Source organism: Coregonus clupeaformis, chromosome 17 (assembly GCF_020615455.1).
Source record: "Coregonus clupeaformis isolate EN_2021a chromosome 17, ASM2061545v1, whole genome shotgun sequence".
Classification (NCBI taxonomy): Eukaryota; Metazoa; Chordata; class Actinopteri; order Salmoniformes; family Salmonidae; genus Coregonus; species Coregonus clupeaformis.
In genome coordinates this window covers 53,863,081-53,880,026 of record NC_059208.1, presented here as the reverse complement: position 1 = coordinate 53,880,026, position 16,946 = coordinate 53,863,081, and the positions used below count along the sequence as shown (strand labels likewise).

The 16,946-nt window shown below is 43.4% G+C and overlaps 1 protein-coding gene across 1 annotated transcript in view; it reads left to right on the top strand.

Annotated features, from left to right (window-relative positions):
• Positions 1-2,635: 2,635 nt before the first annotated feature.
• Positions 2,636-16,946, top strand: part of LOC121586746 (syndetin-like) — a 291,135-nt gene continuing 276,824 nt past the window's right edge. Inside the window, exons 1-3 of the mRNA XM_041903695.2 lie at positions 2,636-2,767; positions 5,325-5,393; positions 13,901-14,023. Coding sequence (XP_041759629.2) covers positions 2,735-2,767; positions 5,325-5,393; positions 13,901-14,023 — 225 coding nt within the window. The 5' untranslated portion in view covers positions 2,636-2,734. The remainder of the gene's footprint in view (positions 2,768-5,324; positions 5,394-13,900; positions 14,024-16,946) is intronic.

Sequence of the window (16,946 nt, the reverse complement as noted above, 5' to 3'; positions counted from 1 at the left end):
GCTACAAAGAAACCACTACTAAAGGACACCAATAATAAGAAGAGACCTGCTTGGTCCAAGAAACACGAGCAATGGACATTAGACCGGTGGAAATTTGTCCTTTGGTCCGGAGTCCAAATTGGAGATTTTTGGTTGAAACCGCCGTGTCTTTGTGAGACGCGGTGTGGGTGAACGGATGATCTCCGCATGTGTAGTTCCCACCGTAAAGCATGGAGGAGGAGGTGTTATGGTGTGGGGGTGCTTTGCTGGTGACTGTGATTTATTTAGAATTCAAGGCACATTTAACCAGCATGGCTACCACAGCATTCTGCAGTGACACGCCATTCCATCTGGTTTGGGCTATCATTTGTTTTTCAACAGGACAATGACCCAACACACCTCCAGGCTGTGTAAGGACTATTTTTCCAAGAAAGAGAGTGATGGAGTGCTGCATCAGATGACCTGGCCTCCACAATCCCCTACCTCAACCTAATTGAGATGGTTTGGGATCAGTCAGACGGCAGAGTGAAGGAACAGCAGCCAACAAGTGCTCAGCATATGTGGGAACTCCTTCATGACTGTTGGAAAAGCATTCCAGGTGAAGCTGGTTTAGAGAATGCCAAGAGTGTGCAAAGCTGTCATCAAGGCAAAGGGTGGCTATTTGAAGAATCTCAAATTTGTTTAACACTTTTTTGGTTACTACATGATTCCATATGTGTTATTTCATAGTTTTGATGTCTTCACTATTATTCTACAATGTAGAAAATAGTTAAAATAAAGAAAAACCCTTGAATGAGTAGGTGTGTCCAAACCTTTGACTGGTACTGTATGTATGTGTGTCTTTCGGAGGGGTTGGGTTAAAAACAGAAGTCAAATTTCAGTTGGACAACAATATAATCTTATTTTGTTGTGAAAGGTTGTCCTTTATTCTGGTAGTGAATGCAGCTCTATTTAATTGTGTTACTGGTCTGTTCTAGTCTGATCAGGTCTGGCCATTCTAGTCTGTTCTGGTCTGTTCAGGTCTGGTCTGATCAGGTCTGGTATGGTCTGATCAGGTCTGGTGTAGTCTAGTGTGGTCTGGTCTGGTGTGGTCTGGTCAGGCCTGGTCTGATCAGGTCTGTTCTGGTCTGTTCTGGTCAGGTTTGATCAGGTCTGTTCTGGTCCGGTGTGGTCTGATGTGGTCTGGTCTAAATAGGTCTGTTCTGGTCTGGTGTGGTGTGGCGTGGTCTGGTCTGGTTAAAGAGAGGGAGTGACAGAAGGAGGGTTCAGCATGTGGCACTCTGCCTTCCATCTGCTCCTGCTGACTCCTAGTCCCGAATAGTCTGTGTGTGTGTGTGTGTGTGTGTGTGTGTGTGTGTGTGTGTGTGTGTGTGTGTGTGTGTGTGTGTGTGTGTGTGTGTGTGTGTGTGTGTGTGTGTGTGTGTGTGTGTGTGTGTGTGTGTGTGTGTGTGTGTGTGTGTGTGTGTGTGTGTGTGTGGGAGGAAGGGAGTGAGGAAGAGAGAGGGAGGGAGAGAGAGTGGCGAGGGGCGAGATGGAGAGAGAGAATCTTAATTTAGATTCATGACTCGGGCAAAAGCAGACCAACTGCAAGAACACCTTTAGCTGTGTCAACTGTATTAGTTTATCCCTAAAAAGTACTGGAGAGCTTGCTGTGGGCATAATATTGACCAAATGCATTCAGCATTCAGAGTTTATTTTATGATGTCGGCTTCTGGTAGGAAGTCCATCTGTCTCTCTGTATGTTTTACGGGAGGATCCACTCAATACAACTAAATGACAAACAACACTGGTGCCTGGAGGCAGCACCTCTCCTCGCCTTCATTTGACAGGGAAATACTGTAGCGAGATGTGTCATTAAGCAGGAGCAGGAACTAGGTTAGGTTGTGTTGTTTTAAACCAGGCTTTACTGCACCAGTAAGGCCTAGTAGTGTTTGGTGCTTGAGATGATGTGTTCTAATAACCCCTCAATTAACCCCATGATTTTTCAAACATGCCTATAGTAATTTAATTACTATCCTACTTCATTAATGAGTTGTAGGAAGATAGGCTACATAATCAACCTGCTACATTATGTGATAGGCTACTACCACACACACACACACACACACACACACACACACACACACACACACACACACACACACACACACACACACCTATTTATAGCCTTATAACAAGTGTCTCTATCCAAAAGACCACATCACTTACAGTAAGTAGCCTACTACTGTCATATATTGTGTTCAGGTGAGGTTGCAGGAGACACCTTGAAGTAAAATTGTATAGTTAACCTTCTGCTTTACAATTTTGGAAAGCCACAGGAATGGCAGTAGCCATTGGAGGCACAGTACAGTATGTGGTTTTAATAAATGGAAATGGCATGATCTTCAATAAAGGGTTTATTACATGTATATTTTTTGTAAACCTGTGGGTTAGCATTCACTTCTACTCTGCTGGAACTGCATTCAATAAACAACTTCACACACATTTTTAGTGGAAAACTGTCAAGAAATAGAAAATAAACAAATTACTGGTTTGACAGCATGAGGTAAATGCAGGGAAATGTAGTTTAAATCGCTGTCACGTCACACTCTGTAGCACCCATTGAACTACCCTTCCCATATCTTGCAAGAAATAATCACGTGATAGATAACTAACATGGCCTCTCTCTCGCGGAGAGCAGGAGCTGAATCGTTGGCAGTAAAGAATTATCATCTCAAATTAACCGGTTATCTGTTGGACAAAACTTTATTTTACGATGCAGAAGATAAAGTCACTTATGGCCCGGCAGGTAAGTGATCAAAGTCCCCGAAGCCTGTCAAACGCCTTGCACTGACACAGCCGTAGCATGCTAGTCATTACATTTACATTTGAGTCATTTAGCAGACGCTCTTATCCAGAGCGACTTACAGGAGCAATTAGGGTTAAGTGCCTTGCTCAAGGGCACAGACAGATTTTCCACCTAGTCGGCTCTGAGATTAGAACCAGCGACCTTTCGGTTACTGGCACAACGCTCTTACCCACTAAGATACCTGCCGCCTATTCCCTATATAGTGCACTACTTTAGACCAGGGTCCATTTTTTTTATTTCACCTTTATTTAACCAGGTAAGCCAGTTGAGAACAGGTTCTCATTTACAACTGCGACCTGGCCAAGATAAAGCAAAGCAGTGCAATAAAAACAACACAGAGTTACATATGGGGTAAAAAAAAATCATAAAGTCAAAAATACAACAGAAAATATATATACAGTGTGTGCAAATGTAGCAAGTTATGGAGGTAAGGCAATAAATAGGCTATAGTGCAAAATAATTACAATAGTATTAACACTGGAATGCTAGATGTGCAAGAGATTATGTGCAAATAGAGATACTGGGGTGCAAAAGAGCAAAATAAATAACAATATAGGGATGAGGTAGTTGGGTGGGCTAATTTCAGATGGGCTGTGTACAGGTGCAGTGATCGGTAAGGTGCTCTGACAACTGATGCTTAAAGTTAGTGAGGGAGATGAGTCTCCAGCGGGACTATAGTGGGGCTATAGTCATAAGTAGTGCACTATATAGGGAATAGGGTGCCATTTTGGGATGCATCCTCAGTTAGGTGACAGTCCTACTCAACAACCATCCATTCAAACTAAACAGAATAAAAACAGAAAGCAAAGAAAGACACAGGAGAAGAACAATCCCAATGTTGAACAATGACAAAATGGGCCGGTTTCCAAGAGACAGATTACTCCTACTCAAAAGCATTATCAATAGAGATTGAAAGAGATGTTTAGTCCAGGCTTAGTCATGTAGGTAGCTTGCACTGCAGCTGACATCTCATCCGATAACAATATAATTGGTAACGATGATCTTGGTCCATTTAAACCACAGAACAAGATCCCAGTTAAGATATAGATTGCTGTCTCATTGAATGAGGAAACATGTTAGTTAGCTACCTATCTTGCTAGCAAGGTACAGCCGTGCTCTGAGTGACTGAGAAGTGTATCATTAGCCAGCAGCAAGTAACGTTAAGGGGAAAACAATGGATATGGAAGTTCTCAACTTGCAGCAAGATAATGTCAGCTTGCTAGTAGCTAGCTAGCTTACATGAAAACAGGTTCTCATTTACAACTGCGACCTGGCCAAGATAAAGCAAAGCAGTGCAATAAAAACAACACAGAGTTACATATGGGGTAAAAAAAAATCATAAAGTCAAAAATACAACAGAAAATATATATACAGTGTGTGCAAATGTAGCAAGTTATGGAGGTAAGGCAATAAATAGGCTATAGTGCAAAATAATTACAATAGTATTAACACTGGAATGCTAGATGTGCAAGAGATTATGTGCAAATAGAGATACTGGGGTGCAAAAGAGCAAAATAAATAACAATATAGGGATGAGGTAGTTGGGTGGGCTAATTTCAGATGGGCTGTGTACAGGTGCAGTGATCGGTAAGGTGCTCTGACAACTGATGCTTAAAGTTAGTGAGGGAGATGAGTCTCCAGCGGGACTATAGTGGGGCTATAGTCATAAGTAGTGCACTATATAGGGAATAGGGTGCCATTTTGGGATGCATCCTCAGTTAGGTGACAGTCCTACTCAACAACCATCCATTCAAACTAAACAGAATAAAAACAGAAAGCAAAGAAAGACACAGGAGAAGAACAATCCCAATGTTGAACAATGACAAAATGGGCCGGTTTCCAAGAGACAGATTACTCCTACTCAAAAGCATTATCAATAGAGATTGAAAGAGATGTTTAGTCCAGGCTTAGTCATGTAGGTAGCTTGCACTGCAGCTGACATCTGATCCGATAACAATATAATTGGTAACGATGATCTTGGTCCATTTAAACCACAGAACAAGATCCCAGTTAAGATATAGATTGCTGTCTCATTGAATGAGGAAACATGTTAGTTAGCTACCTATCTTGCTAGCAAGGTACAGCCGTGCTCTGAGTGACTGAGAAGTGTATCATTAGCCAGCAGCAAGTAACGTTAAGGGGAAAACAATGGATATGGAAGTTCTCAACTTGCAGCAAGATAATGTCAGCTTGCTAGTAGCTAGCTAGCTTACATGAATAGCAGGGCCTATCAGTTACAGACATTATTGAGATCTGTATCTGTGTCTTGTTGCCTATAGCTAGCTAATATGCAGTACTAGCTATGTGTCAGTCTGTGGCATACACTTCACAAACACCTAGTAGTCAGAGACTGGCTGTGTTGTTGACTTGTAGTAGTTAACTCACCAGTGTGACTTCAGCCAAGGGGCGTTTTGTCTATTGATTGCTGCACACAGTATACATTTAGCTAAACCTGTCTGCTGTAAGATACCAACTTCATCCTTGTTCTTGTTGACAGGGTCTGAAAAGCCCACAGGAGAGCATGGCAGACCTCAGCCCTGTGGAGACCTTCAGGATCCCAAGCAAGGTAAGTTCTCTTCAGAGATGTATAATAATTCAATTTCTGTGAAGCTCAATTTAGTAGAACTCTCTGATGCTATTTCATTTCACTGCGTTCAGACAGTTGGCATTACTGTTAACCAATAACCACCTGACTGTGCAGTCGTGGTCAAAAGTTTTGAGAATGACACAAATATTAATTTTCACAAAGTCTGCTGCCTCAGTTTTTATGATGTCAATTTGCATATACTCCAGAATGTTATGAAGAGTGATCAGATGAATTACAATTAATTGCAAAGTCCCTCTTTGCCATGAAAATGAACTTAATCCCCCAAAAACATTTCCACTGCATTTCAGCCCTGCCACAAAAGGACCAGCTGACATCATGTCAGTGATTCTATCGTTAACACAGGTGAGAGTGTTGATGAGGACAAGGCTGGAGATCACTCTGTCATGCTGATTGAGTTAGAATAACAGACTGGAAGCTTTAAAAGGAGGGTGGTGCTTGAAATCATTGTTCTTCCTGTGTTAACCATGGTTACCTGCAAGGAAACACGTGCCGTCATCATTGCTTTGCACAAGAAGGGCTTTACAGGCAAGGATATTGCTACTAGTAAGATTGCACCTAAATCAACCATTTATCGGACCATCAAGAACTTAAAGGAGAGAGGTTCAATTGTTGTGAAGAAGGCTTCAGGGCGCCCAAGAAAGTCCAGCAAGCGCCAGGACCATCTACTAAAGTTCATTCAGCTGCGGGATCGGGGCACCACCAGTGCAGAGCTTGCTCATGAATGGCAGCAGGCAGGTGTGAGTGCATCTGCACGCACAGTGAGGCAAAGACTTTTGGAGGATGGCCTGGTGTCAAGAAGGGCAGCGAGGAAGCCAATTCTCTCCAGGAAAAACATCAGGGACAGACTGATATTCTGCAAAAGGTACAGGGATTGGACTGCTGAGGACTGGGGTAAAGTCATTTTCTTTGATGAATCCCCTTTCCGATTGTTTGGGGCATCCGGAAAAATGCTTGTCCGGAAAAGACAAGGTTAGCGCTACAATCAGTCCTGTGTCATGCCAACAGTAAAGCATCCTGAGACCATTCATGTGTGGGGTTGCTTCTCAGCCAAGGGAGTGGGCTCACTCACAATTTTGCCTAAGAACACAGCCATGAATAAAGAATGGTACCAACACATCCTCCGAGAGCAACTTCTCCTAACCATCCAAGAACAGTTTGGTGAAGAACAATGCCTTTTCCAGCATGATGGAGCACCTTGCCATAAGGAAAAAGTGATAACTAAGTGGCTCGGGGAACAAAACATTGACATTTTGTGTCCATGGCCAGGAAACTCCCCAGACCTTAATCCCATTGAGAACTTGTGGTCAATCCTCAAGAGGCGGGTGGACAAACAAAAACCCACAAATTCTGACAAACTCCAAGCATTGATTATGCAAGAATGGGCTGCCATCAGTCAGGATGTGGCCCAGAAGTTAATTGACAGCATGCCAGGGCGGATTGCAGAGGTCTTGAAAAAGAAGGGTCAACACTGTAAATATTGACTCTTTGCATAAACTTAATGTAATTGTCAATAAAAGCCTTTGACACTTATAGAATGCTTGTAATTATACTTCAGTATACCATAGTAACATATGACAAAAATATCTAAAAACACTGAAGCAGCAAACTTTGTGAAGACCAATACTTGTGTCATTCTCAAAACTTTTGACCACGACTGTACATTGTTACTCCCAGCTGTCCACAAGTGAAACAGTTTCAGTTTTTTAGCTACTGACTAAACCAAATAGCTTTCCCTCAGTATGGTAGTTATTTCCAATAGACTGTTTACGTTCCTGTACTTTTCTACATTAAATTTCACTCTGTGATAATAGTCACTGACTCAAAGTCACTGTAGCCTAGCACTAGAGGACTGTATGACATGCAATATGAGTGTTGATCTGTGTCACAGCACATCCTTTGAATGAACAGCTCAGGTTGAGACCACATAAAAGAGGAAGGCTATTACATTTCAGTCTTAGGTTTAGCCAGGGTGTCCTGCAGACTTAAGGCAATTTGCTAAAGTAAGAAACACTTTAGGAATCACATGCTTTATGTCACCACTATCTTTCAGGCATACATTACATTCACATTGCCTTGTCTAGTCTCTATAGTCCTTCAAGGCTTGTTGCATCAGTGTCCTACATCACACTACAGATAAGCCAAGTGTCAGAAAGATTGAAGTTGGTCATTCACCAAACGTCAGTCCTCACGTCAAGGACAACAATCAGGATAATGTATAGGCTAGCTGTCCTGCCGAGGCAGTATTTCAGCGTTTTGGACGGGAGAGTGAGCCATTGCTTAGAAAATGCAATCAGTCGCTGTTAGCTATGAGGGGCAGTCATTAGCCGCTTGTTCGAATTCAATTTGTCAAGAGCGCTTGAAGCGAAGAATGTCACAATGCCCTGTTTATAATGTTAGTCACTCTTCGGGAGCCGGACCAGCCACTTTCCTTTGACTTTGCTGTGTAAGCGCCAGCTGAATAGAACTTGGAATGGGACCAACCCTATTACCTGCCGTACAGGGTGATGTTGAGTCAGGTTGATTCAACAAGACGTTTAATTTCCTCTGTTCTAAGCCTGTTATTAACTGCCACAGTTTATTTTCCCCTGTCTTTGTGGGCCGCAGACTCGTAGTCTGAAAGGTGACTGCCGACCGCTGAAAGCTACAGATCCATTTTGGCAGTCAAGGTTTAGCCTACGTGAATTATGTCACATTGAACACATAGGCAGTGTCTGTCCCAAATGGAACCCTATTCCATTTATAGTGCACTATATTCAACCTACTGTTGACCAGGGCCCATAGGGCCTACTTGTATTTTAAGGCTGTTTTTTTTCTTTCTACAGCTCTCTCTCCGTCCTAAACACACGTCCTTGTCATTCGTTTGAACGTAAAGAAAACCAAATCCTCTGCTTGAAGAAAATGCTTTTATCATCTTGTCCTTGACTTTGGTTTAAGGGTAGGGCAAGGCAGCGCTGAAAGAGATGCTTCAAACCATCTGCTCTCTGTTCCCCAGAGAGCCGTGCTGTCCCTTCAAAAAGATTGGCTGTTTAGTCTAGTCAGCCTAAACACACACATACACACACCATGACACAAACAACACTTAAGCTAGCCTACTTCACAAACAAATACGTTTTCACTTCAGTTTTTCTTTTTTTTTTACTTTTGAACGTAGACGTAGAGCCTAGCCTAGTCTACAATTCTAGTAGTGAAAAATGCTGTTGACGCCAAACGGCTTCTTACAGGAACTGATTTCAACATGTCAAATTAAGATAAGAACATGCATTTTGTATGCAGCATAACCAGTCGGAGAAAGAAAGCCAGGGGAAAAGCTAACATGATTAAGGCAATGCTCTATAAGGGCATTCCTGGCTCTCTAATAGTGATCAGCTGGTGGTGGACTAACTGGATTACATCCGGGTACTTTACTGTATATTGAACAATGTAGGCTTCCTGCTTCTGAAACAGTCAAGGCTCCTTCCAAGCATGTTGGGTGGTTGATAGGCTTGCCATGTTGGGTGGTTGATAGGCTTGCCATGTTGGGTGGTTGATAGGCTTGCCATGTTGGGTGGTTGATAGGCTTGCCATGTTGTGTGGTTGATAGGCTTGCCATGTTGGGTGGTTGATAGGCTTGCCATGTTGGGTGGTTGATAGGCTTGCCATGTTGGGTGGTTGATAGGCTTGCCATGTTGGGTGGTTGATAGGCTTGCCATGTTGGGTGGTTGATAGGCTTGCCATGTTGGGTGGTTGATAGGCTTGCCTCTCTCTCTTGCCTCTGTTCTTAATGGAACTTTGAACACCGTCCATCACCTATAAGGCTTAGAGACAATTTATGCTTGATCCGAAAATGTGGTCGGAGGCGCCGTGCGGATGGTGTGACGCAATTGTGGAGCCTCCGGAGGCACGCAGAGGCCAAATTGAGCTCAGTACCACATCGCCGTGTGCCTCCCAAATTTTGTAACAATGCGGAGGCCTCCGTATAGCTCCGCATTGACATGATTGGTTGACGGTAGGTGAGGGCGGGAGGTCCAGGATAAACACAAACTCACTTCCTTCACAACAGCTCTGCGCAAGAAGTATACATGCCCTGACTTCTGCAGAGGCCGTATCACAGGAAAGGCTCTACAGCCACTGCAGCCGTTTAAGCAGGCTCTCCTTGTATGCCTGCCTCCTTTTACTTCATTCTCATAACATTTAGTTTTCGTGTGTTGGTCGACATGTGGGCTTCAATGTGCTGTGAAGGAGAGAGGGAAAAGATGTTCATATTTTAGTACCCACCCCTTCAGACCCACACACACCTGTTCAAGGGAGTATGTATGACTTGGCATTGCTGCTTGGAGAAGAGGGTCAATCCAAGATGTGGGGTGGGGGGGAATCACATACAGTACATTTGGGGGTTCAAACCATACTATTCACATAGCTCAAACTGGTTTGGCTGTGGATCAAACCATTAATCTCCCCCTGGTGTAGATAATAGCATCTGGATATCTCTAGGGAAGAGGAGTGCTGCTGAGTTTGATTGACGGATGCTGCCATCCAATGAAGACCCAGATAAGTCAGAGAATGATCAATGGGCGGGTCTAGATTAATTTATCCAGTACCTGCTAGGAGCAGCGTGTCAGAAGGCGGCCATTTTAGGATTAGTGTGACCTTGCAAGGCTTTGCTAGCCTGGGTTCTAGTCTGTTTCTGCTCTCTTGATGTTTGCCATGACAATGAGTGACAGTGGCGTGATGGCACTTAAACAGATCTGCGTCCAGGCTAAGGTTTTGCAGTTTCACTAGAGATAGCTACAGTCATTTCACATGTCTAGGAACGGAAGTCGCAACACTGATTGTTATCTGTAACTTCTGTCTATTTCTCCATATGCTCGTCCTTTTCAAAACTGACCTCAGATCAGTGTTTAGGGGCTTCTTCATCCTACTCCTTCACACAGTGAGGCTGGCTTTCAGATCTAGGCTATTGTAGGCTCTGCGTCCCAAATGAGACCTGGTTAAAAACAAATGAGACCTGGTTAAAAATAGTGCACTACAAAGGGAATAGGATGCTATTTGGGATGCAGACATATACTGATTCCATTAAAGGAGGTCAGCTCTTTCTCGCTGACAGATAAGTGTTATGGTTGCGGGCTTCTCTCTCTTTGTAGCCCTCAGAGACCGTTATGCCTCTGGCCTTTTTTGGGGGCCCTTCATGTGTATGAACCACTCAACTCACTTCTCTGACTAAGCAGCGGAGCCCATATGTTAGAATTCCTTTGATAATCTTTAAAAAATATTTTTTTTGACTCAAAACCTTTTCTTCCCTAGTACATTTTTAGAGATGCTTTTGTGGGCACTCAAATCATTCACTGACATTTAATCTAGGCTCCACAGTACCTTGAAGCGACGGACATTGCCATTGATTACAGTTCACTTATTTCAATTTCTATTGTATATACGTCCCAATAATCTCTCCTTCCTCCTGAAGTGAGCACTCGTTCACTACTCCCCTTAAATTTAAAGGCATTGGATTGGTGATGGCATCTGCAAGACGGAGTTTCCATATACCAGTGATTTCCTTTCAAATCCATAAAGGGAAGTGAACAAGTGCATACTTCAGGAGAATGTAGGCTAGTTCTCTGATCCACCACTAGGTGTCCCTCTGACATCTTCTGTACTGCAAAGCTGAACGTCTTGGTCTTCAGTAGTTACCACAGCCACAAAGTCATAAACAGCTGCCTATTTCTACACTTTATCTTCTTAAAATGTGATTTTAAACCTAACCTTCACCCTAACCTTAACCACACTGCTAACCTTCACCCTAACCTTCACCCTAACCTTAACCACACTGCTAACCTTATGCCCTAACCTTCACCCTAACCTTAACCACACTGCTAACCTTCACCCTAACCTTAACCACACTGCTAACCTTATGCCCTAACCTTAACCACACTGCTAACCTTATGCCTAACCTTCACCCTAACCTTAACCACTCTGCTAACCTTATGCCTAACCCTAACCTTATGTCTAACCTTAACCACACTGCTAACCTTCACCCTAACCTTCACCCTAACCTTAACCACACTGCTAACCTTATGCCCTAACCTTCACCCTAAACTTAACCACACTGCTAACCTTCACCCTAACCTTAACCACACTGCTAACCTTATGCCTAACCCTAACCTTAACCACACTGCTAACCTTATGTCTAACCTTAACCACACTGCTAACCTTATGCCTAACCTTCACCCTAACCTTAACCACACTGCTAACCTTATGCCTAACCTTCACCCTAACCTTAACCACACTGCTAACCTTATGCCAACCCTAACCTTAACCACACTGCTAACCTTATGCCAACCCTAACCTTAACCACACTGCTAACCTTATGCCAACCCTAACCTTAACCACACTGCTAACCTTATGCCAACCCTAACCTTAACCACACTGCTAACCTTATGCCAACCCTAACCTTAAATTAAGACCAAAAATAAATGTTTGTTTTCATGAATTTTTATGATCTAGCCAATTTTGACTTTGGGGCTGTGGAAACAGAACGTCTTCACCATTTACATCAAACTTACCAGAAGGAACAAGGGAAGTGTCTGGAAAACCAAAACAATTATTATGAAATTAATAAATGATTGTCATTGAAAAAGCCATTTATCACTACGTCTTTTGACATTCAATCGAATAGAAAGTCAGTGTACAATATGCTAATAGCATTGTATTGAGTTTATATATCATAGTCCTCCTTGCAAGTGCTCAAACGAATCAAGTTGATGGATAGGTCAGCGGAAAATCTTAGCCTCCGTTGTCAGAACACCTCTCACAACATGGCCTCTGATTCTCGTTGAGCTCCCATTAGATTTTTATTTATTTTATTTAACCTTTATTTAACTAGGCAAGTCAGTTAAGAACAAATTCTTATTTACAATTACGACCTACACCGGCCAAACCCGGACGACACTGGGCCAATTGTGCGCCGCCCTATGGGATGACACTAGTTAACCCTTTGCTCAGGAGCAGATGAGGACACAGTATGATGACCAATTAAGCTAGGCATTAATGAATATTCAATGAGATTGGTTTGATAATTATAGCTTGAGTAGAATGTGAATCGATTGAGAAAATAATCGCATGCACGCACACTCCACACGCACGCACACACACACACACACACACACACACGAACACACACACACACACACTCCTCTTCCCCTTAGTAACTGGGTATTGTTGCTTCTAGTACTCACCAGAAAAGGAACCCCTTTGTCTTCGGCTTGATTTGCTCTCTGCATTCAATAACCACTTCAGCCTTTGATTCTATGATAAGGCTCATTAAACAGCCTACGTTTCGGGGAAAATTGCTTTTTAATTTCCCTTTCTGCCCATATTGAGGAGGAGGAACTGCACGATGATGAGACTTTTTAATTTGGACGGAGGGGGATCATTGTTTGGTTTTAACCCATCAAATGAAATGTGATCAAAGCTTGATGATGTTTGTGAGTGTTCCTGGAGGCTCTGCTCTTCAGGGTTCAGGGTGAATGTTTGGGTTTTGTTTGTGCCTTTGAAACAGAGTGGAGGAAAGAGATGGTTAACCTCGTTGGAGCCCCTAAAAGAGTCATTCACTTAGGCTGATTTAGTTGTCTTGAATACCTTTTTAAAGAGAGAGAGGGAGAAAGAGAGGGACAAACAGAAGGAGGAAAAGAGAGAGTTGAGAGAAGGACTCTATCGACCTGGAGTTTTCTGAGAGACACAGCTCACTTCCTGTCAATTTGGACGTCTGCCCTTTTCTTTTCTTTTCTCTCTCTTTGTCAGCGTGTGATGACTCATTCAACCTCTATCCCTCCCTCCCTCCATACTTTTCATCCCACCCACCTCCCTCCTTCCCTCCATAATTTTCCACCCACCCCCTCACTAGGGATGCTGAGCTCCTACGCTCCGCTCACCCACACACTCTCTGTAGGCTCCTGCTGTGTTTTCCCTACCCAGCAGAGCTGCACAGCATGCAGTTAACACACACATACACACACACACACACACACACACACACACACACACACACACACACACACACACACACGGGTGGTACGCTTCCCTCTCTGAAGTGTCTCACTTTTACTTGAAAAATATGGTTTTGAAGCTATTTTCTCTAGGCAGAAAATAGACCCTATATCTCTGGTGTAGATGTGATATAGGCCTAACTGTCAGACCCTACATCTCTGGTGTACATGTGGTGAAATAGGTGTTGTGAAGGTTAATCAGACCAGTGGATGGGCTCTGAGAAACCAATAGATCCTCCACTTGTTCCCAGAGATATTCTGGAGAGTTATCTTCTCTCACAGAGCTTCCGCTTCCTTCCTTCCCACAAGGGTGTCCCAGCAACCGCCGGATGTTTCCCGCTGTAGTGTTAATGACCTTACTGATGCATCTATTTCTCTCTCTTTTTCTCTCCCCCTTTCTCTCTCTACCCCCTCTCCCTTTCCCACCTCCACTCTCTGGTATCTCAGGAGGAGTTGAGGGAGATGAGGGAGCAGCCCGTCGACTCCCAGGCGGAGCAGGAGATCATTAACAGCATCCAGGAGATCTACTACTCCAACGACTCCTTCCACATGGTGCAGCACGAGCTGGAGGTGAGTTAGTTAGTTTGGCTAGTTAGACTAGTTAATTAGGCCACATTTTTCACTACAGACCCAGAGTACACAACAAGCTGGAGGTGAGTCAGATAGTTAGTTATGCTAGTTAGGTTAGTTAGGCCCACTGTTCACTACAGACCCAGAGGACACAACAAGCTGGAGGTGAGTCAGATAGTTAGTTAGGCTAGTTAGGTTAGTTAGGCCCACTGTTCACTACAGACCCAGAGGACACAACAAGCTGGAGGTGAGTCAGATAGTTAGTTACGCTAGTTAGGTTAGTTAGGCCCACTGTTCACTACAGACCCAGAGGACACAACAAGCTGGAGGTGAGCCAGATAGTTAGTTACGCTAGTTAGGTTAGTTAGGCCCACTGTTCACTACAGACCCAGAGGACACAACAAGCTGGAGGTGAGTCAGATAGTTAGTTAGGCTAGTTAGGTTAGTTAGGCCCACTGTTCACTACAGACCCAGAGTACACAACAAGCTGGAGGTGAGTCAGATAGTTAGTTAGGCTAGTTAGGTTAGTTAGGCCCACTGTTCACTACAGACCCAGAGTACACAACAAGCTGGAGGTGAGTCAGATAGTTAGTTAGGCTAGTTAGGTTAGTTAGGCCCACTGTTCACTACAGACCCAGAGTACACAACAAGCTGGAGGTGAGTCAGATAGTTAGTTAGGCTAGTTAGGTTAGTTAGGCCCACTGTTCACTACAGACCCAGAGGACACAACAAGCTGGAGATGAGCCAGATAGTTAGTTACGCTAGTTAGGTTAGTTAGGCCCACTGTTCACTACAGACCCAGAGGACACAACAAGCTGGAGGTGAGTCAGATAGTTAGTTATGCTAGTTAGGTTAGTTAGGCCCACTGTTCACTACAGACCCAGAGGACACAACAAGCTGGAGGTGAGCCAGATAGTTAGTTACGCTAGTTAGGTTAGTTAGGCCCACTGTTCACTACAGACCCAGAGGACACAACAAGCTGGAGGTGAGTCAGATAGTTAGTTAGGCTAGTTAGGTTAGTTAGGCCCACTGTTCACTACAGACCCAGAGTACACAACAAGCTGGAGGTGAGTCAGATAGTTAGTTAGGCTAGTTAGGTTAGTTAGGCCCACTGTTCACTACAGACCCAGAGGACACAACAAGCTGGAGGTGAGTCAGATAGTTAGTTAGGCTAGTTAGGTTAGTTAGGCCCACTGTTCACTACAGACCCAGAGGACACAACAAGCTGGAGGTGAGTCAGATAGTTAGTTATGCTAGTTAGGTTAGTTAGGCCCACTGTTCACTACAGACCCAGAGGACACACCAAGCTGGAGGTGAGTCAGATAGTTACATTTACATTTACGTTATTTAGCAGACGCTCTTATCCAGAGCGACTTACAAATTGGTGCATTCACCTTATGATAGCCAGTGGGACAACCACTTTACAATTTTTATTTTAAATAATTTTCTATTTTTTTATTTCTAGAGTATTTTTAATTTTCATTTGTTTTTATATATATAAAACAAATTTTGTGGGGGTGGGGTAGGGGGGGGGAGTAGAAGGATTACTTTTATACTGTCCCAGGTATTTCTTAAAGAGGTAGGGTTTCAAGTGTCTCCAGAAGGTGGTCAGTGCCTCCGCTGTCCTGGCGTCGTGAGGGAGCTTGTTCCACCGTTGGGGTGCCAGAGCAGCGAACAGTTTTGACTGGGCTGAGCGGGAACTGTGCTTCCGCAGAGGTAGGGGGACCAGCAGGCCAGAGGTGGATGAATGCAATGCCCTCGTTTGGGTGTAGGGACTGATCAGAGCCTGAAGGTACGGAGGTGCCGTTCCCCTCACAGCTCCGTAGGCAAGCACCATGGTCTTGTAGCAGATGCGAGCTTCAACTGGAAGCCAGTGGAGTGTGCAGAGGAACAAGTTAGTTACGCTAGTTAGGTTAGTTAGGCCCACTGTTCACTACAGACCCAGAGAACACAACAAGCTGGAGGTGAGTCAGATAGTTAGTAAGGCTAGTTTTTTAAAAGTTTTTTTTGTAAAGTTTTTTAGTCATTTTAGCAGACGCTCTTATCCATTGCGACTTACATTTAGTGAGTGCATATATATATATTTTTTCATACTGGCCCCCCTGGGAATCGAACCCACAACCCTGCCGTTGCAAGCGCCATGCTCTACCAACTGAGCTACATGGGGCCACGTTAGGTTAGTTAGGCCCACTGTTCACTACACGCTTAGAAAAAAAGGTTCAAGCTGTCATCAAGGCAAAGGGTGGCTACTTTGAAGAATCTCAAATATAAAATATATTTTGATTTGTTTAACACTTTTTTGGTTACTACATGATTCCATATGTGCTATTTCATAGTTTTGATATCTTCACTATTATTCTACAATATAGAAAATATAGAAAATAAAGAAATACCCTGGAATGAGTAGGTAGGTGTGTCCAAACTTTTGACTGGTATTGTATATATGAATGATTTATTAAGCCAGGCAAATTTAACAGTTAGGCTATTGATTATAGACCTTATTAAGTTGGGATTTGCGCTCTCCTCAATTTTCTTAGACAATTAGGCTAAGCCCTATTCGCACGGGACTAATATTACTAGAGAATGTTGATTATGTAGTTATTACCCCAGAATGTCCGTTATTCCAGAGGACGATTCAGACGGGATTAGTTTTTTCCAAACTGCCAATTCCAAATTCTTAATTTTCCCCCAATAAATTGACAGTTATGACGGAGGCCTGGAGTTTTTTTCTAGGCGTGAAGATATTTCAACAAGTCCAGGCGATAGCAGGCTACACTGATATCTCGAGCTTGGTTCCCAAGTTTCTTAACCATACCAAACCATCTTTGGTATAGTGTCACCATAATATCTGAATTGAGGAAGTGTGATCATAATCATTAGGATATTTTAGCGATCCGCAGTAGACATCCTAAATAACCCCCAG